The sequence below is a fragment of the Girardinichthys multiradiatus genome, chromosome 24, assembly GCF_021462225.1.
Source record: "Girardinichthys multiradiatus isolate DD_20200921_A chromosome 24, DD_fGirMul_XY1, whole genome shotgun sequence".
NCBI classification, from domain to species: domain Eukaryota; kingdom Metazoa; phylum Chordata; class Actinopteri; order Cyprinodontiformes; family Goodeidae; genus Girardinichthys; species Girardinichthys multiradiatus.
Genome location: NC_061816.1, coordinates 8,079,511 through 8,106,712, shown reverse-complemented (window position 1 = coordinate 8,106,712; position 27,202 = coordinate 8,079,511). Strand labels below are relative to the sequence as shown.

Genomic DNA, 27,202 nt, shown 5'->3' with positions numbered 1-27,202 from the left:
AAAAATTATTTTTGTGAAATTAACTATCAGACATGACTCATGTCAGCCCACTCTGAACCAAACCCAAAGGCTTCAGTGTGGTTATTCATATAGAAGTGTGTCACTCCGTACACACAAAACAAACTGGAGTGGTTCTGAGGCTCTGCTGCGATTTTTTCTGATCCCTTTGTTCTTCATTTTAATCATGCCTGCCAGTGCCCAAACCCAAAAGCAAGCCTCAGACCAATAGTGTGGTGTCTCCTGAGAGGAAGCGCTATGGAGAAGCAGTCTGAAGTAGGCGAATCCCTGAGCTACTGAGGAAAGTGAGCAACACCTGTCAGCAAGCCAGCGTGCCCACTGGTTCCATTTTCACCCTGGCATCCTGGCTCTGCCTATTAGCCTGCTAGTTAGACTGGCAGGACAGACATAAGCACGAGCCAAGGGGTCTCCTGCTCGGGCAGCAGTGAACTAATGTGCAATTGCAGACAAGCTCAAAGGAGCAAACGGCAATATGCTGCAGCTGCCTCCTCCAATCACGTCAGTCTGACTTAATTTTATTCCAACTCAACAGGATTCAATTACATTTTATTAATTTTGGCACAGTGCGACTACATCAAGTTTGATTCAATTTCAGCCGATGCAATTTAACTAGATGCAATCAGATTCCCTCGAATTGAATGAATTTTTAAACATAATCTCATCCTGTCTTCCTCTCTCTGTACAAATCTTCTCGTAGCTATAATTTTCCCTTTCTGGGATTCAGAATGTAGGATTTAATGAGCAATGCAAAACTCCTCCTCACACAAGGACTCCAACTGATATGTCTCTCTGTGCTTTCTTGGCTTCTGGTTGGAAGAGACTCCCCGAGGAGCATATAGTGACTTCAATGACAATAATGGCCAATTCAGGAGAAAATGAAACAAGTTTGGCAGAAGGTATTATTGAACATGCTGCTGTTTATACCCATTGCATCACAAATAACCCAAATATTTTTCAAAATGTGCCTCCTGGTACTCATTAATGGAGCATCATCTTCCCTGCTTAAGTCGCTTTCAAGCACGAAGTACAGGGGTTGGACAATGAAACTGAAACACCTGGTTTTAGACCACAATAATTTATTAGTATGGTGTAGGGCCTCCTTTTGCAGCCAATACAGCGTCAATTCGTCTTGGGAATGACATATACAAGTCCTGCACAGTGGCCCAGTTTACGATGGAGGAGTTCATGCTCTGCTTCAGGATATCATAGTACATGTTGGCATTCATGGTTCCCTCAATGATCTGTAGGTCCCCACATCCAACAGCACTCATGCAGTCCTAAACTATGACACTCTCACCACCATGCTTGACTGAAGGCAAGAAACACTTGTCTCTGTACTCCTCACCTGGTTGCCACCACGCACGCTTGACACCATCTGAAGTTTTTCTTGGTCTCATCAGACCACAGGACATGGTTCCAGTAATCCATGTCCTTAGTCTGCTTGTCTTCAGCAATCTTTATAGGCTTTCTTGAGCATCATCTTTAGAAGAGGCTTCCTTCAGGGACAACAGTCATGCAAACCAATTCGATGAGGTGAGTGACATACGGTCTGAGCCCTGGCAGGCTGACCCCATACACCCCGACACCTCCTTCAACCTCTGCAGCAATGCTGGCAGCACTCATACGCAGACAACCTCTGGGTATGACGCTGAGCACGTGCACTCAACTTCTTTAGTCGACCATGGAGAATCCTGTTCTGAGTGAAACCTTTCCTATCAAACTACTGCATGATCTTTTTTGCGGCACTAGTGGCCTTTATTTTTCCCAGTATTTTTTGACAATAAGTCGACAGAAAAAGGGGGCGGAGACAGAGGGGTAGACATGCGGCAAATGTTGCTGGGGCAAGGACTTGAACTCGTGACTGCCGCATCAAGGACTAAGGTCTCATTATACGGGTCCCGCGATAGGCCCTCTTTATGTAGAGCAACCATTCTTTTGTGTTGAACTTCCAGTAACCAGACTGTGAGAGCGATGTCACCAAATTTAACACTCCTAACACCCATTCAAACCTGACATCTTGTAACACTAATGAGTACATAACACCAGGGAGGGAAAATGGTTAATTGGGTACAATATGGATATTTTCACTTAGGGCTGTACTCACTATTGTTGCCAGCGGTTAAGACATTTAGAGCTGTGTGTTGAGTTATTTTGAGAGGACAACAAATTTACACTTTTATACAAGCGGTACCCTGACTACTTTACTTTGTATCAAAGTGTCATAACTGCAGTGTTATCCCATTAAAAAACATAATATATTTACAAAAATGTGAGGGGTGTATTTACTTTTGTGAGATACTGTAAATATATTTGAAAACATGTCTAATTAAGGAAGGATGAGGATGTGTAACCAGTTTTAGAATTACAATTACATCAAGAAATGGATAAAAATGGGATACAATTGTACCATCTTTATGACGGCTATGCCTGTCTAAAGCAGGATTCCTAGGCATGCATGTTAGGCTTTAACCATTTCCCTTCTAATCCACATCCAATTGCATGGACAACATTCCAATATTTCTGAGCTAAAAATTAGTCTGCAAGTGGTGCCAGTTGTAGAAAGTTGAGAAATATGAAACATCTGTTTGGTTCTCTGATCTGATCGTAACAATCCATCCCAATGTAAACCTGCTAATGTGCAAGGAATGCTAAACTGCTTGCATGCGAGGTAAATGCAGCAAGAAGATGTTCTGCAATCTTACCCTAATCAGTCATGCTGCTCTGCTTATTTGATCATTTTTAACCAATAATCTGTTTCATGGCACATTGAGACCAATTTGTTTCCATTTTTAGTCAAATTCAATCCTAGTCTTCAAACAGACCTTAGAGTTGCTGAAATTCCTCAAATGAGTTTCCTAGAACTGTGCAAACAGCTCATTCATTAATCAGTGAACAGAAAGTATGTCTGCATCACATCTAAAACCTGTATCTCATTCACTTTCCATCGCAGCCGATTTCCACCAAGCAGTCATACAGGTGTTTTGAGTCAGCGGTTCTTCTCTGGTCGATTATTCAAAGCGGAGGCCAGAACTCGGCACTTCGAGTGCTGAAGGGCACACACGAGGCATCAAAAGCTTGCAGGCAAATAAACAGCATATCTATAACGCAGAGATTGGCCTTTGTACAACTGCGGGCCCTGCTGACTCTCGTCTTTGCTTAAATTGATGCCTGCATGCACAGCGGCCTCCAGGGACCGATTTCATTCCCATATATGTACTGGCTCTTTACATCTGGGCTCTCCTTTTTCCATTAATCAAATCATGCAGTCAGTTTCACGTCCTGCATTCGTTCTGCGAGGAGAATCTCACAGCTTAAAAAGGAACTTGTAATTTGTTTTTGCATGGTGTTACGAGGTGTGAGAAGCATTGAATCAGGATTAAATCATCAGCAAAGAGTGACAATTTCAAGGAAAGGGGTCCAGATTTGTATAGAAAAATAAACCAGCAAGATTCAGAGGTGTGATTGTGAGGAGCATCAGATGAGTCATCCAATCAGAGGTAGAGTATAATTTGCATATGTAGCAAAAGTTATGTCCCCTTGTATTTCTGCTTGCTAATATGAGCATGCATATAAACTACAAACCTGAAATATAGTGAAGTCTTCGCCCCGGGTGTAATGAGGCACACTAAAGCACGTTGGTATAAATCTTTAAAACCCTGAGCCCCTGACACCCCCACCAACCCAAGAGATACAGCGAAATATCTTAATTACGCCACTTAACATCACATTGGCAGGTCCCGGGTGAGCCCAAGCAAGCATATAATTCATTGTACTAAGCATCTGCAACAGCCAAATACATAAACCTTCAAGGATCCATAGTGGAGTGCACAGAAAGAGACTGAGAGCTGGGAGTTTAAAAGCAAATGTTTTTTCTTCAAGAGCCAGAGGGGATAAAACTGTATTTAGAAGCCAGAAGCACCTGCTGCACCTGAATAATGGGGCGCAACTCGTTTCAGGTTCAGTGTCAGCTCCAGAACCTCATACTCCAAAGCTCTGTTATTATTTCCATTACTGCAAGCTGTGTGCATTGTCTGCTGGGTCAAACTGCATTGACTTCGCTATCAGAAATAGCTCGATAAGAATGAAAATTGGTTGGTGGGTGATGTAAGCCCACTGCAACGAAGAATCGGTAACAAAGCTGTGAATATTCAAGTGAAAGCTTAAGAATAGTAGCAGTAGCTCTTTGTTCCTTGTCAGAATTTAATAATAAATGAAAGAGCAATGATACTCTGAATGCTTCCTCTCCCCTGCTACATTTTAAGTCCATCGATTACCCTAAAGGGAAACAGGGCCTTTCAAAACTACAAATAGCCCCTCAACCTTTTCCTATTTGTTGCATCAACCCACTTTACTGGGATTTTATGTCACAGACCAACACAAAATACTCCATAATGGTGAAGATAAAGAAAAAATATAAAAAAGCATGAGCACAGTGGTATACAGACCCCTTTAATCTGATAACCCTAATTAAAATCCAGTGCAACCAAACGCCTTTAGATGTCACCTTACTCATAATCGAGTCCACCTGTGTGTGTAAATGCAGCTGTTCTGTGAAGGCCTCAGACGTTTGTTAGAGAACATCAGAGAACAAACAGCACCATGAAGACCAAGGAGAAAAGGAGAAAACTGTTTACGACAGAAGCATCAAGTCCAGTTTGCAGTTTAACATGAGCCATCCAGAGGACACAGCACTCACAGCAACTTACACTCCACTGCACCCTGAAAACAAGATGTCCACAGTGGAACATGGTGGTGGCAGCATCATGCTGCAGGGATAATTTTCTTCAGCAGGGGCAGGAAAGAGGGATGGAGCTAAATACTCATATTTCTGGAGGGTAACCCAGTACAGGCTGCAGAAAGCTCGACACTCTGGAGGTTCACCTTTCAACAGGAGAACATACAGCTTAGATCAAACTACCTTCCTGTATTACTTTTGTAGTACTTTGCAAGGCTCTGTATCTGTTTATACTCATAAGGCTCATGATGACATGAGGGTCAACAGGCTAAGCCTCATCTTAATGTGTACTACAGCCCACCCAGTATGCACATATGTACACTTTCACACTCCCTTATCATTCCAACTGAGGCTCATATGCTCCCATGCAGTTGCTTCTGACACCTCATGAGAAGATCAGCACTGATCTGACATCACTGGTCCTGCACAGAAAACAACAGCCATTCGGTCCCACAAACTGATGCAGGATCAACACACCATCGCTAGGGTGAAACTGGTAGTGGCAGCATGCTGAAGGGATCCTTTTCTTTAGCACGGACATCATCAGCTTTGAAGTGTGTCAAAGCTGGTGGGAAGGTGGGTGGAGCTGAAGACAGGGCCATCTTAGGGAAAAAAAAACACCTGTTAGTGGCTCCTAAGAACTTAAAACTGGGGAGGAGGTTGAGTTTCCAGCAGGATGATGACCCCAAACATAAAGCCAAAGTCATAATGGAATGATTTACATCAAATCATAGTAATTAGAACAGCCCAGGTGTTTTCCATCCAATCCAGCAGAGCTTCAGTTATTCTGCAAAGAGGAACATTTTAGTCTCCAGATGTACAACGCTAGTAGATACATCCCACAAAATACTCCTGACAATTATTTGCACCTTTGTATTGGTCTACGACACATTACGGTTTGTGCAAGGCCCTGTATAGAAGCTGCCATAAGACAGAATGAGTTGGTCATATGCTTCAAACTACAAGGGCAATAATAAGCTTTTTTACTCTAAAGATGGTCTCTGCCGATGCACATCTTCAATCATAAGCCTTCAACACAACATGTTAAACTGATGCATGTCATCAAAGGACATTTCTACCCCTCTAACACCCTACGTTATGGCCACCCAGTTTGAGCCTTAAATGAATCTGAGCATGCAACACGCTTTAACTTCAGCTTTGGCAACACGCTGCAGCGCTCTACCCCCACCTGCTGTCGCGCTCTGGAAACCAGAGCAACCACGCTGCAAAAAACAATCTTAAAACTCTACTAATGAGTGAATTTTGTGTTTTCTTTCCCCAACAGGAAGAAAATGCATATAAGCGGAATAAGGAAGGAATGTTTATAGTCTGCCTTATTAATATAAGCAGTTAGATGCTGAATAAAACACAAACAGCTCTCAGTGAGAGCTCTTCCTCTGGAAGAAATGTGTCTTCAGTGAACGTAAAGCCCGAGGAGATGGTCAGGCTTCCCTGACCAGCACATAATTAGAAATACAAGTAGAAATGATGCAGCTGCGCGCGCACGCCTTCAATCACGCTCAGGTAACAGCTTTATTAGGCCACGCACGTGCGCGCGCACAGCGACCCATCAGCCACGAACAGGTGCGCACGGACGCCAATTAACGGCTGAGCGTCACTCCTCGCGCCGCAAAACAAAACAAAACAAAAAAAGAATCCAAACTTTGAGACGCATCTCCGCGCGTGAAGCCGCATCACGAACCTGCGCGTGGTCGCGTGCTGGATGTAGAGACAGAGAGATGTTTCAGCGCTATCTTCAAGCTACAGTATGCTGCAACGCTGAGGAAGAGCAAAAAAAAAAAAAAAAAAAAAAAGGCGGTGGTCTAAACAAATGCTGCGAAGAAGCTGCTGAAGTTGGGTGACAATTTGCAGGATTAAAGCTGCGGGGTTGTTAATCATTAAAGAAACTAAATAATGCGTGATTTAAAAACAGGAGTGCTGAGTTTGTGTCTGAAAGGCTTGGTTCCCCCCCTTTTAACAAGGACCCCGTCATAATCCCCCTTTTCAGTGCGAAAGCATTCTGGCCCCCTGCAAGACGTGCCTCAACTACCAAACAACGTCCACTTAAACAATCCAGCCCTCTCTCCTATCCACTTCTCCCCGCCTGTCGCAGCGGATCATGATGGCACAGAACTTGTCCACAAAGTCACCAAGCTCCAAAGGCTTTCTCACCTTGACTGATGCCGACGAGCACCCCGAGGAGAAGGGCCGCTTTGAGCATCATTTTCGGACAGGTTTCGGGCTGCAGGGTGCTGCTTGGAGGAAAGCCGCTGTGGGAAAACGATGCACGTTTTGCTCCGTTCATCCGCCGTCCTGGGCTCCGCTGGCGACTGGTCTGCTGCTGCTGATGATGCTTCCTCCCGTCCCTTCCTTTGTGCGCGCTCCCGATCCGCGCCCGCGCCTCGCTCCCCTCCAGCATCGATCCTTCCTGCTTGAAGCTGCTGGTGGTAAACAGACCAGAAGAGGAAACATTGAAATATGTGTATGCTTCGTGTGGCCTGCTTCAGGCTATTTAGGATGTCCAAGAAAGATCTTAAAAATATGTTTAATCTAAAAGTTGTCAAATACTTATCAGCAAGTTTTGCAAGTAGATGTTTTAAATTTTGATTCATGGTCCTCTAATCACCTGTCCACAATACCACGGTTACTTTATAAAACAAACTTTGTAAAAGTAAATTATTGAGATATGACAATTTTAATTCAGCTTTCAAAAGCACGATTTTGTTTTAATCTATTGTTTAGTGTATGCTATTTCATTTCTGCACCGAATTCACAAAGCAAATTGCATTAAATACACGCAAACGTAAAGAAGGCCAACAAATGGGAGAAATTTGTACCTATTGTTGCTTCAGGTTGCAGTTCTTAAGCCACAAGCAGAAGATGCAAAGAAGTGATCAAATACCTTCTTTTTTTAATTGAAAGAGAACCCCTGGTTTTTCACTGATAATGTATTCCTGCAAACAACAAACATTGGTGCCAACAAAAAGGGGTGTGGGGTATAACTTTGCTGCCCCCTTATCCAGATAGCACTGTTTGCAAAAAGTCAACCTGGGTGAGATACCAAAACTAGAAGCCGTAACAGACTGTTTTATGTTCTATTTAGGCATGTTGCTTGGCAGAACTTGAAATTTCACATCAGAAAATATAAAAAAATATAGATCCTACTTACAGTTTTCTTTAGAAAACCTAACAGCCTGCATGTGCATGGTCAAGTACCATAAATCTGATTAACTATTTTGTTACGCAAAGTTCAGTACAAATATTTTTAAAGTAGTGTAGAGATCCATCCCAGCCATATGGAGAACAAGGACTGAACAGAACAGAGAACAAAAAAGACTGGTAAAAACTCTGAATCCCAGAATGCATAGGATTAACCCATTTTCATGACAGTTCCCCCACAACTGGAACCCTCATGATGTCACTGTGAGAGCTAGTTAACACAACATTAAGAATCAATAGTCCTAAATGTTACTGATTTTTAATTCAGCAAACAAATTTTGAAACATGATTTTATCAGAATGAGATTAATTTTGTGCTCACAAGCAAGGAACTTCATTTCAGTTCCCCCTTGCTCTCAGTTAATTAAAATAGTGTTCCTGCTGCATTTGCATTTTGAACTGGTTGTTTGAAAACACACTGATTGTCGTCCTTAATTAACTTTTCTTTAGGCCTTTGTGGCACTAGTGGCCTTTATTCATTAGTAGCTGGGAAGGGACACACATGCAGCAAATGGTACAGGGTCCAGAACTGAATCGGAGACAACCGTGTTGAGGACTGTAGATTGAATTTGTTAATAAATTCTTGTATTTTGGAGAGAAGCTGTTTATTCTGTATATGTGTGCAGGGCTTGCTGTTTGACTACACCAGTGTGGGAATTCACTCCATCTATTGCTCTATAATACCACACCTCACCATGCAGGTACTCATAAAGCAATGATCTTGGTATCATTTGAGGGCCAGCAATGAGGGACAGACGTTGAAAATGGGGCAATATAAAAGAAAAATAAAGATAATATTTTATTCATCCCCAAGGAGGAAATTGACATTTACTCTCTTAAATGCATGCATTTAAGACTGTCTGGCCAATGGCCAATACATTAATTGATATGGCTGGGCTACTTCAAGATCAGAAGAGGTTCCCATCTGGCCAACCCTTTGAAAACTTTCTGAAGGGGTCCCATGTCTAAAGTGTTTTTCTTCAGGAGGGACTGGTGCACTAAAACAAAATAAATTGCATCATGAGGCAAGAACATTATGTGAAATTACTGAAAGAGCTTGCCAAGAAATCAGCCAGGAAGTTAAAGCTTGGGGGCCTACAAAAGGACAATGACACGAAACATACAACTTAATTAGTTACAAAGAGGCTAAGAACAAACAGGCAATCAGTCTCATGGAAAATTAGCAGATACAGCTGAAAAAGTGTGTGATAGCAAGGCTGCCTAAAAGCATGACCCAGTTTCACTGGTTGTGTCAGGAGAAATGGGCCAAAATTCCAGCAAACTATTGGGAAAACCTTGAGAAAGGACATCCAAAAGTCATAGTGTTTAAAGGCAATTCTACCAAATACTTAATGTATGGAGACCTCAACATTTAAGGAAAATAATAAACACAAATCATGCAGCACATTTACATTTTCTGGCCTTGATTTTAAAAATGGTAAAACTCTCAGGTGGACAAATTCACTTCGTCTTTATTGATTTAGATTAAACCGGTTGTTGAAACACCACTTCTGTGAACTCAGACACTGACAGGTTTCTAGTTTTAAACGACCAGCACCATGCAGTATCAAGTCTGTTTTTAGGCTGGAAGAGATGGATTATTTCAAGATGTCAAAATAACTTAGTGATGGGCTGAGGTTACTTCACTCTTTCCTCCTGGATAGACTTTAACCCACAGTGGCCTCTCTAGGAATCATTTCAGGATAACAAGTAATTTTCTGCTCCATGACTCGACCCAAATAGTCTCGCACCTACCAGACATGTGTCAAAAAGGGCTTCACAGCTGTTATACCCCAAAGATCTCTGGGACACCGATGCAATGAGAGTAACTAAGGCAGATAAGGCGGTTTCACCCCGCCTCGCAGCTGTCTGGAGGGGAGCTGTAGGCTCTCAGGGTTTTGGTATGGAGAAATTTCTTTAAAATTGTTCTGTAGTGATAGTGTTCCATTTTTATCCAGTGCTCCACAGAAAAGATTCTCCAGAGCTCTTTGGTTTATTTATATATCAGTGAGCAAATTAGAGATGACCTTTCTTGTGCTTTGGGTTAGTAGTGGTGTAGATTTTCAGCATTTAGTATGAGCCTCACTATAAAAACTTAAATCTTAAGTGTTGCTCCAGCTCTTTCACAGACAGTCGAGGGTTTTCTAATCACCTGCCTCCACAGGAATCTGGTGGCAACCGCTGATGGCTTCCTCTTTTTATCACTAGGTGGCGTAGCTTCAGTCCTTTTAACTTTAAAATCACAAACTCTGCTTCTAGCTGCGTCATCTTGTTTGTGCAAGCCAATGAGCATTTCTATAAAAGTGTTAGGAGGTGTTCTGTCTCAAGCACACCTGATGCAGCAAATGAAGCCCCTGATTGGTCGCATCAGGTGTGTCTGGCAACACACCTGATTGGCTTTTTTGGAGACTGTTCAGAAGCTTGAGTAATTTTGAGACTGAAGTCATCAATTAAGGTTTTATTGTTGGAATTGAATAAAATCCTTGTAATATTTTGTTCTTGTGTAATTTGTTTACTGTAACTCAGAATTTTGACAAAAAAAAAACAAAGAGCAGGAGGGGTCTTTATCTCTTGTACTCTTGTACAGCAAAATGAAGAAATTAGCCTCACCGTTCTAACACCTTTGCAATGGAGTGTATTTATTTGCAAGTCATGACAACGGCACAGTCTACTCTAAGCATTAATTTTGGAAGCTGTTTGGCAGATACTTGTGTATGCACAGAGAGCGTTCAGTGGCCCTCTTCACTAGGGAGCTGTAAAACCCTGGCGGTTTACACAGTTTATGAGGTAATTTTGTCATTAATTAAAGATTATAAGTATAAGTTATGGCTCTGTGGGTCTTCTAAGTCTGTTGCTTTGCTTTGTATGCGTGTAATAAAAGTAAAACCCTTGTGTAAGACTTGTTTGTTCCCTAAGAAACCTTAAAAAAATAACATCATTGTTAAAATTTTACTTTCTGAAGTTGAGAAGAGTGACCTAACTTTTCATTAATAATAACTAACTTCCTGTTTGCTAGTAGTATAAATAAGACAAGACAAAGGGGCCAATTTCTCTACTTTTCTAGATGGCAAAGAAAAGAGAACATGGCCGTCAAGTAAGGCAGACATTGTTTGGAAGGCATGCCAGAAAAAAATGTCATATATAAACCTTTGAGGTTTGCTAAAAGCTTCCAGATTGACTGGACGTTGTTTTCCCTTGCCCAGGTACAATGCTTCTGATGTTGCCTCTGGTTTAGGTACACAAGAAACTCAACAGGGATCCATCTGTGTGTGGTGACTCTTGAAGCTCTGACAGCTGCAGTTTTTCCCTATCCAATCGCTCCCGAACCCATAAATGGTCCACAATCGTCTCGAGTTAGTCATTCCTTGTGTGCCTTTTCCTGTTATATTTTTTTTCTTCCATTCAACTGTCCATAAATAGGATTGGAGACAGTAAATCCTTTTTACTTCGGACTTTTGCCATATTCTGATTTTCAGAGAAATTGGATTTTGGGTTTTCATTAACGGTTAACTAGACTCATTAACTAAAATCAGCTAAATAAACAGAAATAAACACTTGAAATCCATCACTGTGTGCAATGCCTTTAAAGGATCTAGAAAAGCCCAGATGATGATGTCATGGTTTTAAAAGGTTCTGATAGATTGATTCACAGCCTTTGAGTTAAATGGAGGCACACTCTGGATGTGTTAATCCTTTAAAACGAATGAAGATAAAGATGTTGCACATCTAGTTAAAAAGCAGAACCTAGGCAACAAAAAGATATAAAACTTTAAAATAAATAACTAAATGTTATCAGGCAGGACGTTGGGCATAAATTAGGTGGACAGTGACCCTCAGATTACCGTCAGATTTGTTACAAAAAAGGCTTAAGAGCAACAAAGTCAATGTTGTGGAGCCGTCATCACAAAGCTCAGATGTCATTCCCATGGCAAATGTATGTGCAGAGCTGAAAATGTGTGTGTGAGCATGGCAGTCTGCAAACCTGACCCAGTTACACTGGTTCCGTTAGGAGGAATGAGCTAAAATCCCAGCAAACTACAGGGAGAAGCGTGTGGAAGGAAACCCAAAATCTTTAACCCAAGTCAGATAGTTTTTCTGCAAATCTACCACGAGCCAAGGAAATGTGTGTGCATTTCTGAATTTAAAGTAAGTCCAAAAAAATTACTTAAAATGCAATTATTCTGGCAAATCGGAACAATTCTAGTGATCCTAACTGCCCAGGAAAAATGTAATGTCAGGCAGAGAGAAAACGAGTTACAGTCAATGTAAATGCTTCAGTTTTTTAACTAAATGGCTGAAAAAGACAAGATTTTGTAATATTCTAATGAACTAATTTGAACCTGTACGTTCTGATCGGTATCATCAGATAGTTCAGCTCAGGGCTCATATTCATCCTAATAGCATTTGGGGGGAATATATCATTTAGCAGTTATTTGTAATGTCTACACACCCTTCAAACATGTTATTAAAGTGCAAATAGAGTCATGCAGTGCCGACCAGTCCACCCTCAGTGTTGACTGACATTAACCATTCTGCTTTTATGAATTGAACTCTTTCAGGAGAAAAGCTTGGGATGGGGTCTGCAGCTTCTTAGAACTTCCCTTCAGACGCCTTGTCCAAAATTATGCAGGTCAAAAGAGTAGAAAATTACGGCTGTTTTTAAATTTAGTCTCTGCTTTTCCACTTTTTCCCTGGACAAGTAGAATGTTGTGAGACAAAAATGCTCTCGCTACTTCGCAGAAGGGCATAGATTCAAAAATAAAATGAAAACCATTTCAATGGTGCACATTTTCACCTCAATTTAAATACAGACTATAATTCCAGCTGTCAGGGTATGCCTGGCTGCGTTTAAAAGCCACAGTCCATTTCATGGCCAACATGTCACTGACAGTGAGTGTCACTTCTTCTCTGTTGCAAGGGGTTGCGTCATCCAGCACCCTTTGTGATGGGAAAGGAGGAATTAAGCGTTTTGCGCCCAGTGGAATGACTCGTGGCCTTTCTTCAAGTCAGGCTGTCAGCGATGGCTCTGTCATCGCTGCTGTCAGCAGAGTGAGTCGAATATCTGCAGCGGAGAGCGGCCCTTACAGCCGAGTCATGTGCACAGATAATCCTTTGTGGAAGTTCTTGGACTGCTTGGGCGAGTTAACATGTCATCTCCTCGGATTGGTGATGAAGACGTCTGAAACAGTTCTAATCCGTCCATCAGGGCTATACTCATCTGTCGTTCCCCTCTTCATCACATCGGTCCACCTAATGTTCACTGTCTCTTTGCTTCCAGAGACGTCTGCAAACATCTCATCCACTCAAACTCTAGTGTCCTTCAACCAATTTTATTTCTGTTGCTGTTTTTGTCTCACTTACATGTTTTGGTTCACTCAACAAATGTTACTGTCAGCCAAGAACAAAAACCCCTGAATAAATATGAAATTTTGTTTTCAAATGATGATTCGGGTTATTATAGGATAAATCTAGCCCCATGTGAAAAAGTAATTACCTCATTCATTGTCCTGCTGCAAAACCCAAGTGAATTTGAGCTTAACTTGTTTCTTCACCACCAATTGTTTCTTTAGTAACCATGCCAAAACAGTAGTGAAAAGGTAGCGAAAAATTGTAAAACAAGCCAAGTTGGCAACAAAAACTTCCATTCTAAACTTTTTACCATCATGGGAAAGACCAAAGAGCTGTTGAAGAACCCCAAAGACAAGATAGTTTGATTTGCTACAAAGGTCTGTGTTCAAATGACATCAAAATCAAAATGAGTCGGACCAACGTGTTTAAAAGACAATCAATGCAGAGACCTGAAGATCATCAAAGCCACAGTTAAACACGATAGTCAAAGCATAATGATTTGGGGCTTTTTCCCTGCTTAGGCTACAGGATGACCATACTGCTTTGAGAGGCAGATAAAACAAGTGAGAAACTTCTTCTATCAATTTGACTTCTGAATAGTGTCCCATGAAGGTCATGGAGAACCTAGCCAGTCTCCAGACTTTGGGTCAATAGAAAATCTGTGGAGGAAGCGTTATTGGACTATCATGTGACTATAAATTCTCAATAGTTACATCAATTTGTTTTCAATGATAAATAAGTGTTTCCTGATGTCTAATTAAGACACATTTACATTTAACTTGGTATGGAATGTATCAATGCATGTATTAAATAAAGGAAATTTTCTCTTACAGCTATATAAAGCTTGTACTATACAATCTAAATAGTATACTCAGGATAAATAAAGTGTGCAACTGAGTAGAGTGTTTTGAAAATGTAGAAGAAGCACATTTGTGATTGTGCATGAGAAAATCCACCAAATTAGACTATTTACGGAAAAACTGCATAAAAACAGCAGGGATGTAAACACTTATCGAGCCTGTTGAAAGCAGTGATGGTTATAAAGTCTAACAGCTGCTGGGAGGAAGGATCTGTAATAACGTTCCACTATGCGGCTAGGATGCAGCAGTCTGTAAATAAAGGAGCTCTCCATATCTGCAGGGAGACACTGTCCAACAGTGATGTTACTTTTGCTTTGAAAATGTGTAGGAACGTTGGGGATTTAACTGAAAATATGGCTTTGGAAATAGGCTTGATTGTTGCCTAACACAAGCCGAAACGGCAATAATATAGTACAATAAACCAACTTCACAGGTGCTGTTGCTTTTTGGTTTTACTCCAGAAATACTGCTTCTCCTGGGAGGGGGGAATTTGATCAAAAACATGCAAATAAAGAGAGAAAATCTGGAGCAGTTCGCCCAATAAGAGTCAAACAAATGTGTTATAAAGTGCATTGTAAGGATAAAAAAACCTCATCCCTTATGTTGGAACTGGTTTCTCCATCCTCACCCTCTAGCCACCTTATACAACAGCGGGAGGAAAAGGAGTATACCCTGTTACCACACACACAAGACAAGTTACCGATTTTTATATTTAACCCGCAGTAATGGATTAGAAATAAATGTAAGTCAAACATGGAACTTTACTTCTGCAAGCTGGCAAAGTGTGACTACAAGCTTTAAGCTGAAGGACTCCTTTTGGTAACACTGGTAACAAAAAGTGGCTTATCAGCACTGGGTAGAGCTAGTTAAGGTTCAAGTGCCGCAAAAAATGAACCATCAATGGTCTATGAAGGTTTTAATTAACATTATTTAGTCCTTATCCCTCTGAGGTCATTTATGCTCCATGTCAAATTTGTTTTCATGAATGAATTTTCATTAATGTCAGTCCTTACCATACACAACAAATATTCACAGATTATCCCACTTTTTAAACCCTTAAATGCCAGTTTAGCAATAAAAAGTACTTTTTAAAGCATTAAGGGTGATTTGGTTATTTATTTATTTTCCCATCAACTGTTGGGAACATTGACTCTGAGCAACTATTGATTTGAATTGTTTAGGAATACATTGTGTTTGTTAAACAAAAATGTGCTATTTAAAAAAGAAAAAAAAAACAAACGCTGTCAGCTGCTCTCAGATCTCAGTGCTTCCATCAGTCTCTGACCTTTAGTATTTTGTCATTATATTTCCGGTTTGAGCATCTGCTGCAGATACACTCTGTCCAACTGAAGAACTGAAGAAAGCAAGTTCACAACACGTGAATATGAAAGACTATATGGAACATAATAACTAACAATTATTGCACTCAAAACAGTCCTGTGATATGAATGTTGCACACGCTGGTATCACCATGGCGATATATTTGCAGCTCTAGGAACAGCTCAGTCCACAGAGGATTTTTTCTAAAGTTTTGGGGACTTTCAGTGGATTCCTCCAATGGTGCCTTCAACCTCTTGGCAGCCATCCGGACCATTTTCACTCTCACATTTAATAAATCGTGGACTAATGTCACTTTTTCTAACGTTCCTGCCATCCTATATTTTCTCCAGTTATTGATGACTGTCTTCACTGTGCGCTGGTGTGTATACAATGCTGTCCTCCTGACTGATACCTTTGTGCAGTTAGATTATCATCCTTTGTAACCTCTCTGCAAACTACAACTATACTTATGTTCCAAGCAGACAAAAAATTCACCCAGAAACCTTCTGCAAGTGGAGGCATCTGTAGATAGAAAGCTATTAATCTGTTGGTTTTTCTTCCGTCAGACATTACTCTGTTTAGAGACTTAGGAATCTGACAGGTCGTCCCCAGTGTGTGTGTCTGTTCTCTCTTACAAAAACTGTTTACATTCCCATCAGGTACACATCACAATAATAATTTCCTTATATGCTTTTCCTGCTGGGATATGACACATGTAAAGTATCATCCTGCAGGCATAGGGACACAGAAGCCCATCATCATAATTTCAGTCTTCCAAAAGATATGAACATCTCCCTAAAGAAAAGAAACTCCTCTTATATATTCTGCAAGGACTTTCTTATATATAAATAAATTCCCCTCTCAGTGATGAGAGAGTGGGTGTACATGGCATGTCAACACATCATCTCCCTTGACAATATGTCACAGCAAGGAAGCGAGCTGCACACCTCCCTGAAACAAACAGAGTACGACACATTGTTGCCTGGAGTGTCTTTTCCTCTCAGCCGAAAAGAAAACACTGCTCACTTGATCAAACTGAGGTCCTGAAAAAACAAGTTAAAAGATGCTTGACTCAGCAGCTTCTCAAACACAAATCAAGCCAAACATCAGCGCGGGAAGAGGCAGATTATTATGATTAATGTGGTGCATGAAGGTTTTTAAGCAAACGACACGGAGCCGCGTTACAGAGATGCTGTTGATTTAGAAAAATTGTATATACAGTAAACAGGCAGCAGTAATGGAGACTTAGATAAATTGGACGGCAGTCAGCGCAGACGGGATTTCCAGATGGTCATCCCCTTCAGAGTGTGCTCTCAAACTGTCAGCGTCGGCGTGCTGCTTCACGGAGCCTGGACTGATGCGCTGACAGAGTACAGTAAGCATCTGAATTAGCAAACATGAACGCTGTGAACATAACCTGTTGCATTTTGTAAAATCTACCCAAAATGCCTCTTTGTTTTGTTTATTATTGAACCTGAACAACAAACCAAACATATTCCAAGCAAAACATTGACTTAGGAGAACTAGAATAGAGAGATCTTGCTTGGATGTAGCATAAAATGTTGATTCTGGTGCGCTACAGAACCCTCCACCCTGGTAAAGATAAAATATATAAAATAAATAAATCTTTAATTACAGCAGCATAATCTCACACTGAAACAATTAGCTGTAATTTAAGTACATTCATTCCGTGGGAAATAAATGAATGGTGACTGGTAAGCATTTTATAATTCACGCTTTACTGCATAATGTTTATCTTAAAGTATTTCGGAACATTTCATTCTTAGTCAACAAATTCCTCTTTCCAGTGGGATTAAATACAAAGTGTGCCAATTACATCTAAGCCACTCTTCAAAATGCAAAAAAGGGGAAAAGATACTAAGGTACGGCAGATGTGTGCTGATCTTCTAAAATCAGGAAATGGCTCCAAGATGTTAGCTACTCAACTCAACTTGCCCCATCTACAAAGCAGAGCAAAAACTGGAGTGAAACTATATACCAACAGGAGGTTTTATATTCAGGTTTGGTTTATCTTGTCACAGTGAGAAGGTTGGTAAAGCTCTTTGTTAGAGATCTGCAGCATTTTGAGGTCACCGAATCTTTATAACAAATGTTAGATATCATCAACCCACCAACGGGTTGTATGAGAAGTATGGCAGGAGAAGGCATTCTACGGGCTGCAATCACAAATGTAAGCTTGTGGAGTTTGTTAAACTCTGCTGGGAATGTGTGCTTTCCGTTGAGACCTAGCTTGAGTTTTTCAGACAAACACTCTGGGTGGATCTGACATAAAGCAAAAGGATAAATGTGTGGAAAAGCACCTCTATCCCACTGCTAAGTACGTTGGAGATTCTTGTAAGCATGCATGGTATCATGAACTGTTTAAAATATCATTCGTTCGTTCGTCGTCTTCCGCTTATCCGGGACCGGGTCGCGGGGGCAGCAGACTCAACAGAGATGCCCAGACGTCCCTCTCTCCAGACACCTCCTCCAGTTCCTCCATGGGGAGCCCAAGGCGTTCCCAGGCCAGCCGAGAGACATAGTCCTGGGCCGTCCCCTGGGCCTCCTCTCGGTGGGACGTGCCTGGAACACCTCCCGAGGAAGGCGTCCAGGAGGCATCCGGTATAGATGCCCAAGCCACCTCAACTGGCTCCTCTTGATGTGGAGGAGCAGCGGCTCTACTCCGAGCCCCTCCCGGATGGCCGAGCTCCTCACCCTATCTCTAAGGGAGTGCCCGGCCACCCTACGGAGGAAGCTCATTTCAGCCGCTTGTATCCGGGATCTCGTTCTTTCGGTCATGACCCAAAGTTCATGGCCATAGGTGAGGGTAGGAACGTAAACCGATCGGTAAATTGAGAGGTTTGCTTTTCAGCTCAGCTTTCTCTTCACCACAATGGACCGGCACAGTGCCCCCATTACTGTGGCAGCCGCACCGATCCGTCTGTCGATCTCCCGCTCCATTTTTCCCTCACTCGTGAACAAGACCCCGAGATACTTAAACTCCTCCACTTGAGGCAGGAACTCCCCTCCAACCTGAAGAGGACAAGCCACCCTTTTCCGGACTTGGAGGAGCTGATCCTCATCCCAGCCGCTTCACACTCGGCTGCGAACCGCCACAGCGCATGCTGTAGGTCTTGGCTAGATTTAGTTATAAATCCTGATGAGCCCAACCAGTTAGAGAGATTACAGGCATGTCTTTACATAAAACTTGGATGACTTTCTGCTTCAGCACTTGTTGTCTTTGAACCTTGTATCTAGTCTAAGCAGTCTAAAAAACTGCTTAGTCAATCATTTAATGTGGAAATCATTAAATTTACCTCTGGTAATAAAGTAAAAAACCTTGGTGTTACTTTTGGCCAGGACATGTCATTTAAATCCCATATTAAACAGGTTTCTAGAATTTCTTTCTTTCACCTCCGGAACATTGCCAAAATTAGAAATATCCTATCCAGGAGTGACGCTGAATAACTAGTCCATGCATTTGTTACTTCAAGGCTGGACTATTGTAATTCGTTACTATCAGGATGTCCACAAAATGCAGTTAAAAGCCTTCAGATGATCCAAAATGCTGCAGCAAGAGTTCTGATGAAAATTAAAAAGAGAGATCATATTTCTCCTATTTTAGCTTCCCTTCATTGGCTCCCTGTTAAATCCAGAATAAAATTTGAAATTCTCCTCCTCACATATAAAGCCCTTAATGATCTAGCTCCATCATACATCAGAGATCTGATTGCTCCATATGTTCCTAACAGAGCACTTCGTTCTCAGACTGCAGATTTACTGGTGGTACCTAGAGTCTCTAGAAGTAGAATGGGAGGCAGATCCTTTAGTTATCAGGCTCCTCTCCTGTGGAACCAGCTCCCAGCTTTAGTCCGTGAGGCAGACACCCTGTCTACTTTTAAGGCTAGGCTTAAAACTTTCCTTTTTGATAAAGCTTATAGTTAGAGTGGCTTAGGTTATCCTGTGATATCTCTGTAGTTATGGTGCTATAGGCTTAGGCTGCTGGAGCACACAATGACCACTTTCACTCTCTCTGCTACTTTCTCATACTACTCTCCAATTTTGCGCTGTTTGATGACATTTCAGCTTTTAACATTAGGTTCTCTGCTTCTAGAAGCTACATCTGACCTGGGTCTGTGTTTAGCTGTGGCACCTTCCTGGAGGGGGACATTGGCTGAGCTGCTGCTGCCAACAACTTAATGCTCACCCTATACAGATAATACACTTGGTCCTGTCTTTCAGTGTTAACCCTGTCTCTCCTAGACATAACTACTGGCTGAGCTTCTACTGTGACTAAATCTATGTGCTCTCTTTCATACTCTAGGCTTGAAAACTGGCTCAGAGTTCATCTGCTTAGCTGTCTTTCTCTCAAAGATGAAGCCTCTAAATGACCAACTGCTTCGATGTCTTCCAGTTAGGCTTCCTGCTCACCACAGTACAGAGACTGCTCTTGCCAAGGTGTTCAATGACATCCGTATAAATGCAGACTGTGCTGGTATTATTGGACCTTAGTGCAGCATTCGACACTGTTGATCACTCCATTTTATTAGAGCGCCTGGAAAACTGGGTCGGCCTTTCTGGTACAGCACTCAACTGGTTTAAATCCTACTTGAAGGACAGGGACTTTTTTGTGTCAGTAGGTAACTTTACATCAGAGACCACAAAAATCCCATGTGGCATTCCCCAAGGGTACATCTTAGGGCCCCTTCTATTCAACATCTACATGCTCCCCCGAACTCAGATTTTAATAAACAACAATGTAAGTTATCATAACTATGCAGACGACACACAGCTATATGTTACGATGTCACCAGGTGACTATGAACCCATTCAAGCGCTGGGTTAGAAGAAATCAATGCATGGATGGGCCAAAATTTTCTTCAGCTGAATCAAACCAAAACTGAAGTAATAATCTTTGGACCAAAGGAAGAGCGTTTAAAAGTTAGCACACAGCTTCAGTTAATACAGCTAGAACCCACCAGTCACACTCGAAACCTGGGTATAGTGATGGACTCAGACCTGAACCTTCAGAGGCACATAAAGACAGTAACAAGGTTGGCCTTCTATCACCTAAAGAAAATCTCCAGGATTAAAGGACTAATGTCTCAGCAGGACCTTGAAAAACTAATTCATGCGTTCATCTTTAGTAGAATTGATTACTGCAACGGTGTCTTCACAGGTCTGCCTAAAAAGTCGATCAGACAGCTGCAGTTGATCCAGAACGCTGCTGCCCACATCCTCACTAGAACTAAGAAAGTGGAGCAGATCTCCCCGGTTCTAAAGTCCCTACACTGGCTCCCTGTAGCTCAGAGAATAGACTTTAAAATACTTCTGTTAGTCTATAAATCACTGAATGGCTTAGCACCAAAATACATTACCGACTTGTTGTCAGTGTATCAACCACCCAGACCTCTCAGGTCTTCTGGCTCAAATCTACTCTGCAGACCCAGATCCAGAACCAAACATGGATAAGCAGCTTTTAGTTCTTATGCTCCACTAATCTGGAATAAACTCCCAGAAAACTGTAAAAGCACTGAAACCCTAAGTTGCTTTAAATCAAGATTAAAAACCTATTTGTTTAGAGTGGCCTTTGACTGTGCCATCTAAACATTATTAGTTACATTTTCAGTCCAATTTTCTTTTCATTTTCTTATCCGTCATTCTATTCTCTTCATTTTATTTTATTTTATTTTTTCTGTATCATTGTAATGTTTTTCCGTATGTACAGCGCTTTGAGTGCCTTGTTGCTGAAAAGCGCTATATAATAATAAACTTGAATAAACTTGACTTGACTTGACTTAAAAGCGCTACAACCATTAATGTTTTACTTTTCTTCCCATAGAAAGTACTCCTCGATCTGTTCTCTCAAACCCCCAGTTGGTCGTGGCCAATGGCCGCTCACACTGAGCCTGGTTTTGCTGGAGGTTTCTTCCTGTTAAAAGGGAGTTTTCCTCTCCACTGTCGCTACATTCTCATCCAGGAGGAATGACTATTACAAGTCACTGATCCGATGCAATCTGCTGGGTTTAGAAAACTTTTAAGCAATTTGATTAATAAATGGAATCCGACTGCACTGTTTGATAGTTAGGATCAAGAGGAATGTATGTACCTGACTTGAAATCTGTATGATTTGATTGAATTGACTTCGCAAAGTGCCTTGAGACTTTGTTGAGAGATGTGTTGTGAATTTATGCTATATAAATAATTAAATTCAATTCGGTTTAAATTAACAGCATGGGTGCTAATATTTGTGGCACTGAATTATTTCCTAACATAGATTTGTTTCTTTATGAGATTAGGCTACTACAATACACAGCTTTCAACACATCTTTATCAGGGGTGCCAAGCAGTATGAGGGGTGCTATAAGACAATGGGAAGGTCAAGAAATTTCAATAATTTATGCGAAGGTCTACATGAGACCCTCAAGGAAAACAAAGACTGGGACAGAAGTAGGCCCAGCTCTCCTTCCTGCTCTCTGCCCAAGCTTTGACCCATTTACACTGGTGTCACAGAATCACCAGATCTCATCCGACCCTTCATTTCTGCTCTGAGACAGTGACCTCGCTCACTCCTCCAAACCCAAAAAGGTTTTGCTCCAACCGACAGCCCGCCTCAGGCCGAGCGAAGGCAACTCAACTCTGTTTACTTTTATTGGAATCATGAATAAAACTAATCACTTTAGTACAGAGAAAACAGCTGATCTGCTGAACCTATCTGTGCTTTCTGCAGTGAAATCATTATTCACAAACATGCCATGCTGAAGTCGATGCACTTTTCTTCAAAAGTAACAATGTTCCCTAATAGATATTCAACATTTTTTCCTCTGGTACATCAAACTGATTAGAATAGAGTGCATAAATATAGGCAAGGCTATAAAGCACCAGATCAATCAAGCCTTAGTTAATGGATATTGCAGGAGCCTAAACTAAAGGTTGTAAAGGTTATAAATGTACAACCGGAACTGTTTGCTGATTTAGTTTTTATGCAAACCTTTCATGATTTGAAACATATTAATATGTAGGGTTAAATAAGAGTGCACAAAGTGCAAAGATGCCAAGCTGTTTTTGTATGTAAACTCTTTGATTAAGTTAAACAGTTAAACATGTTTAGCTTTTACTTGATTATGTGGGCGGGCACAAGGGGAGAAGAGTGGGAGTTCCAGACAGACAAGATGGGGAGTGGAGCCAAACAGTCTTGTTACCTACCTCTGTCTCTCTTTTTATGCTCTTCGTGTTCATTTTCCCTCTTTTCATTTTTTTTTGTTACGTAAACAGTTCAACGCAAGCCGTCTCTGAGAACTATTTACTATGTGGATAAGAATTATGCCCGAGGTAATGGTGGATCAGGCTTAGGGTTTCACTCGTGGCTATAATTAAACCGTTATTTTAAACCAGAAGTCCCAAACTTCAGACTTATACTAGTCTCCCTTTTGTATATACAATTCTTGAAAAAAGTATCAATTGTGTGAGCATTTACATTGCAAAAATCTGTTTGAAGCACATAAAAAAACTCAACTGAAAGTCAATAAAATTTTCCTCATAGCCCCATATAATGGACTTCTGTCTATACTTGTCCCATCTCAGTGCTGCATATGATACAGCACCATGTTCTTGAACATGCTCCTAGGACCGTGGGAACAAGACATGTTAATGTTAACGGAAAATTTCCCTCAAGCACCAGTTACCTATTGAGCACCACAGGGCATGGTGCCCTCAATTCCCTCAATATAAAACGTCTGCTTTTACTTTGTAAAATAATTAAACAGGACGGGATAAAATTCCATTGTTATGCTGATGATACTTAGCTTTACCTTTACATGTAGCCTGATTAATGCAGTCAGTTAATTAGAATAAAGGCACGTCTTGAAGACCTAAGAGCTTGGAAAAGATGCTATAAGGTTAGATAAAACAGAGGTTGTTATCTACTCTGGATGTAAATAACTTTGTGTAATGACTGGCCTGGACATGTGGGTTCTAGGAGCACTTTATTTCACCTTTGCAGCTAAGTTAGACGTATCTGACAAAGTTTATAGTTAGACTTGGGTTATCTGGAGCCATCTCTGCAGTTATGCTGCTACCTCAGGCTTATGTTGCTGGAAGACATGCAGACAACTTTTTCTGGCCATTCCTTTTCCTGCTCCTCTAAATGTACGCATTATGCAGAAATACTGCTATCATAATCTTCTAATTTATTTGCTCTCCATCCTAGATGGAGCCATCGACTGAGCTATGTCTGCCTTTAATTTTATTGAATTCATTTGGTTCTCTTCAGCATAGAAAGTACTCACAGTACAGTTCTCATGTGCTTCTATGTTTATCTATCTCTTTCCTGGGCATAGTCATTGATGGAGATCCTGTTGCCATTGACCATCTTAACTCACTGTGATTTTCTGTAACACAGAAGGTGCACCTGGTCCAGTTTCTCTAGCTTTGTGTATCTTTTTTGTCCTCGTAGCCCCAAGCTAGGTGAGGCAGAAAATGTTTTCTGTTTTGTAACCAACAAAAAGATAAATGATCATAAGATTCGTGATTTGATTCTAGCAAAACGGTGAACGTGGGGTTGTTAGCACGTCAGGTCAACACTAGCTTGTTGTTAAATAAGGCATTTATACAAATATCATATGGTATATATTTAACAGCTTTAGCACAGAGGGTTAAATTCATTTACAGCATTGGAAAGCAATTAACCATGCTATCAAGGTGAAAGAACTTGGTCAATGAAACGTTTTAGCCAGAAAAACATTAAATGAGTAGCTAGTTAAGCATAAAAGAAAGGATATGCAGATGATTATATACATTATTATATACTTATTTCATGATGTCACAGTTTAACCTAGAAATTAAAATTTTACTTCTAAGAGAAAATGGAAAGGTCATTGTGTATTTTCACCAAATTCTCATTTTCCTCAAATTTCACATCTAAAACCTAAGACCTTAGAAAAAACTGAAGGTTTCTTACAGTCCTGTCTTTGTCCAGGTGAGAAGACTAGTTACTTCTTCCAGCGTTTGACAGCTAAACCCCAGGACGCCCCTCCTGACCAAGCAAGCAGCGTGGACTGCATGGAAAGATTGCTGAAAACCCCCCTGGCAATAAGAAATCACTAACCCTAGCAGAACACAAATTGTCTCTTCTTCTCTGCAACATCCACATCTTTTAGTACCTTTCTGCTGGGCTTCACCACGAGTCTGAGAAGCAGCTGTTGGTAACTCAAGAGTTTTTGTCAACATTTCTACCCTCAGCGGTGTCCTGCTCACACAAATCAATTACAAATCCCCCCGGCTAATTGTATTTGGACAATCATCAAGTACTGCATGATACAAACAGATGCCTGTGGGCTGAAGACTTGGTGGCTTTCTTTGTTGCTATGCAACAATGGCACATTTTCACTTACATACCATTTCATGTGTCCAAGAACACTACTTGCTGAAACCAACTTTAGGCAAAAAAGTAAAACACATTTAGTATTTCTGTGTGAGCTCCAATCTTACGGTTTAGTTTGTTTCCCCAAATTATTAATTTGTCATCTGAAAAGGTGATAATCCTGAAGGAAAATCACTATATAAGCTTACATGTACCTTAATCGGAGAAAGGCAGAAGATCTTGGAAACACATATCCTCAATTTGATCTAAAGTGATGTAGACAGAAAAACTGCAGCTTCTTCTGCATGTTATCACAACACAGGGCATATGGTGTGTGGAAATTAGAAATACGCTCTAGTTGCAGGGGAATAGGCAACAATCTTTTTTATTGCTGTTTCTGTGAGCACTCACATCACATCGCATCACATCATGACAAAAATATAAGGTACTCCAAGCATTTATATCGTGCGGTGTTTGGCACTGCAAACATTAGGTGACCAGTGGTTGCAGAAAAAGGGATAAATTATTTGCCTTTTATACAGCAAAGTTCAAAAACTATTTGCTTTACACAGTATGAAGCTTTGCTCTACTTATGTGCTACAGGTAAATCTTAATTACCGTATTTTCCGCACTATAAGGCGCACTTAAAAACCATAAATTTTCTCAAAAAATGACAGTGCGCCTTGTAATCCGGAGCGCCTTATATATGGATCAATTGGTTAATTGGTTGATCCATACTGGTTGTACACGGCGCTCTGTCAAAATGTTTCAGTACGACTGGTAAACTACAAAGCTGCACCGCTTGCAGCAATACGGCTACCGTAGTCAGGGGTGTCGCCGAAGTAATAGCGGTAAACACCTGTACTGTGCTTACTCCTAGTCCAACACCACTTGTGTGTGTATAACGACCCCAAAATTGCACCTTTCAAGAGACACGCTTACGACGCTGAGTTCAAACTCAAGGCTGTCAGCTACGCAGTCGAACATGGGAATAGAGCAGCAGCGAGAGAATTCAACAGTTAACGCTACTATATTGTGAATGTACTAACGTTTGATTTAGGGCATCAAACTGTTTCTTTTACTATCTATCATTTCAGCCTACGGGCCGAGTGGTAGTGCAGAGTACCCGGCCTTCTTGGCGTCCCTGTCGGGGGTGCTGGATAGTGTCCCTCCCGGGGACTCCATTATTCTGCTGGGGGACTTCAACGCCCACGTGGGGAACGACAGTGACACCTGGAGAGGCGTGATCGGGAGGAATGGCCTCCCCGATTTGAATCCGAGTGGTGTTTTGTTATTGGACTTCTGTGCTAGTCACGGATTGTCCATAATGAACACCATGTTCAAACATAAGGGTGTCCATCAGTGCACTTGGCACCAGGACACCCTAGGCAGGAGGTCGATGATCGACTTTGTTGTCGTATCATCAGACCTTCGGCCGCATGTTTTGGACACTCGGGTGAAGAGAGGGGCTGAGCTGTTTACTGATCACCACCTGGTGGTGAGTTGGATCCGCTGGAGGAGGAGAAAGCCGGACAGACTTGGCAGGCCCAAGCGCATAGTGATGGTCTGCTGGGAAGCCCTGCATTAATCGGAGCCCTCGGCCAGGGATGTATTCAACTCCCACCTCCGGGAGAGCTTCGACCAGATCCCGGGGGATGTTGGAGACATAGAGTCCGAGTGGACCATGTTCTCCGCATCTATTGTCGATGCTGCTGCCCGTAGCTGCGGCCCTAAGGTCTGCGGTGCCTGTCGCGGTGGCAATCCCAGAACCCGGTGGTGGACACCGGTAGTAAGGGATGCTGTCAAGCTGAAGAAGGAGTCCTATCGGCTGTGGTTGGCTTGTGGGACTCCTGAGGCGGCTGACGGGTACCCTGAGGCCAAGCGTGCTGCGGCCCGGGCTGTGGCAGAGGCAAAAACTCGGGCCTGGGAGGAGTTCGGTGAGGCCATGGAGAAGGACTACCGGTTGGCCTCGAAGCGATTCTGGCAAACCGTCCGGCGCCTCAGGAGGGGGAAGCAGTGCTTCGCCAACACTGTTTATAGTGGGGGTGGGAGACTGCTGACCTCGACTGAGGACAATATCGGGCGGTGGAAGGAGTACTTCGAGGATCTCCTCAATCCTGCCATCACGCATTCCATGGTGGAAACAGAGGCTGGGGACTCGGGGTTGGACTCTTTCATCACCCAGCCTGAAGTCACCGAGGTGGTTAAAAAGCTCCGCGGTGGCAAGGCTTCGGGGGTGGATGAGATCCGCCCTGAGTACCTCAAGTCTTTGGATGTTGTAGGGCTGTCATGGTTGACACGCCTCTTCAACATTGCGTGGCGGTTGGGGACAGTGCCTCTG

At 41.8% G+C, this 27,202-nt stretch overlaps 1 protein-coding gene across 2 annotated transcripts in view; it reads right to left on the bottom strand.

Annotated features, from left to right (window-relative positions):
• The window catches only part of LOC124861374 (neural cell adhesion molecule 2-like), a 715,631-nt gene that overhangs the window by 408,856 nt on the left and 279,573 nt on the right, over window positions 1-27,202 (bottom strand). For both annotated transcript variants that reach the window (XM_047355064.1, XM_047355063.1), the window contains exon 5: window positions 6,926-7,194. In XM_047355064.1, coding sequence (XP_047211020.1) covers window positions 6,926-7,172 — 247 coding nt within the window. In that variant the 5' untranslated portion in view covers window positions 7,173-7,194. The remainder of the gene's footprint in view (window positions 1-6,925; window positions 7,195-27,202) is intronic.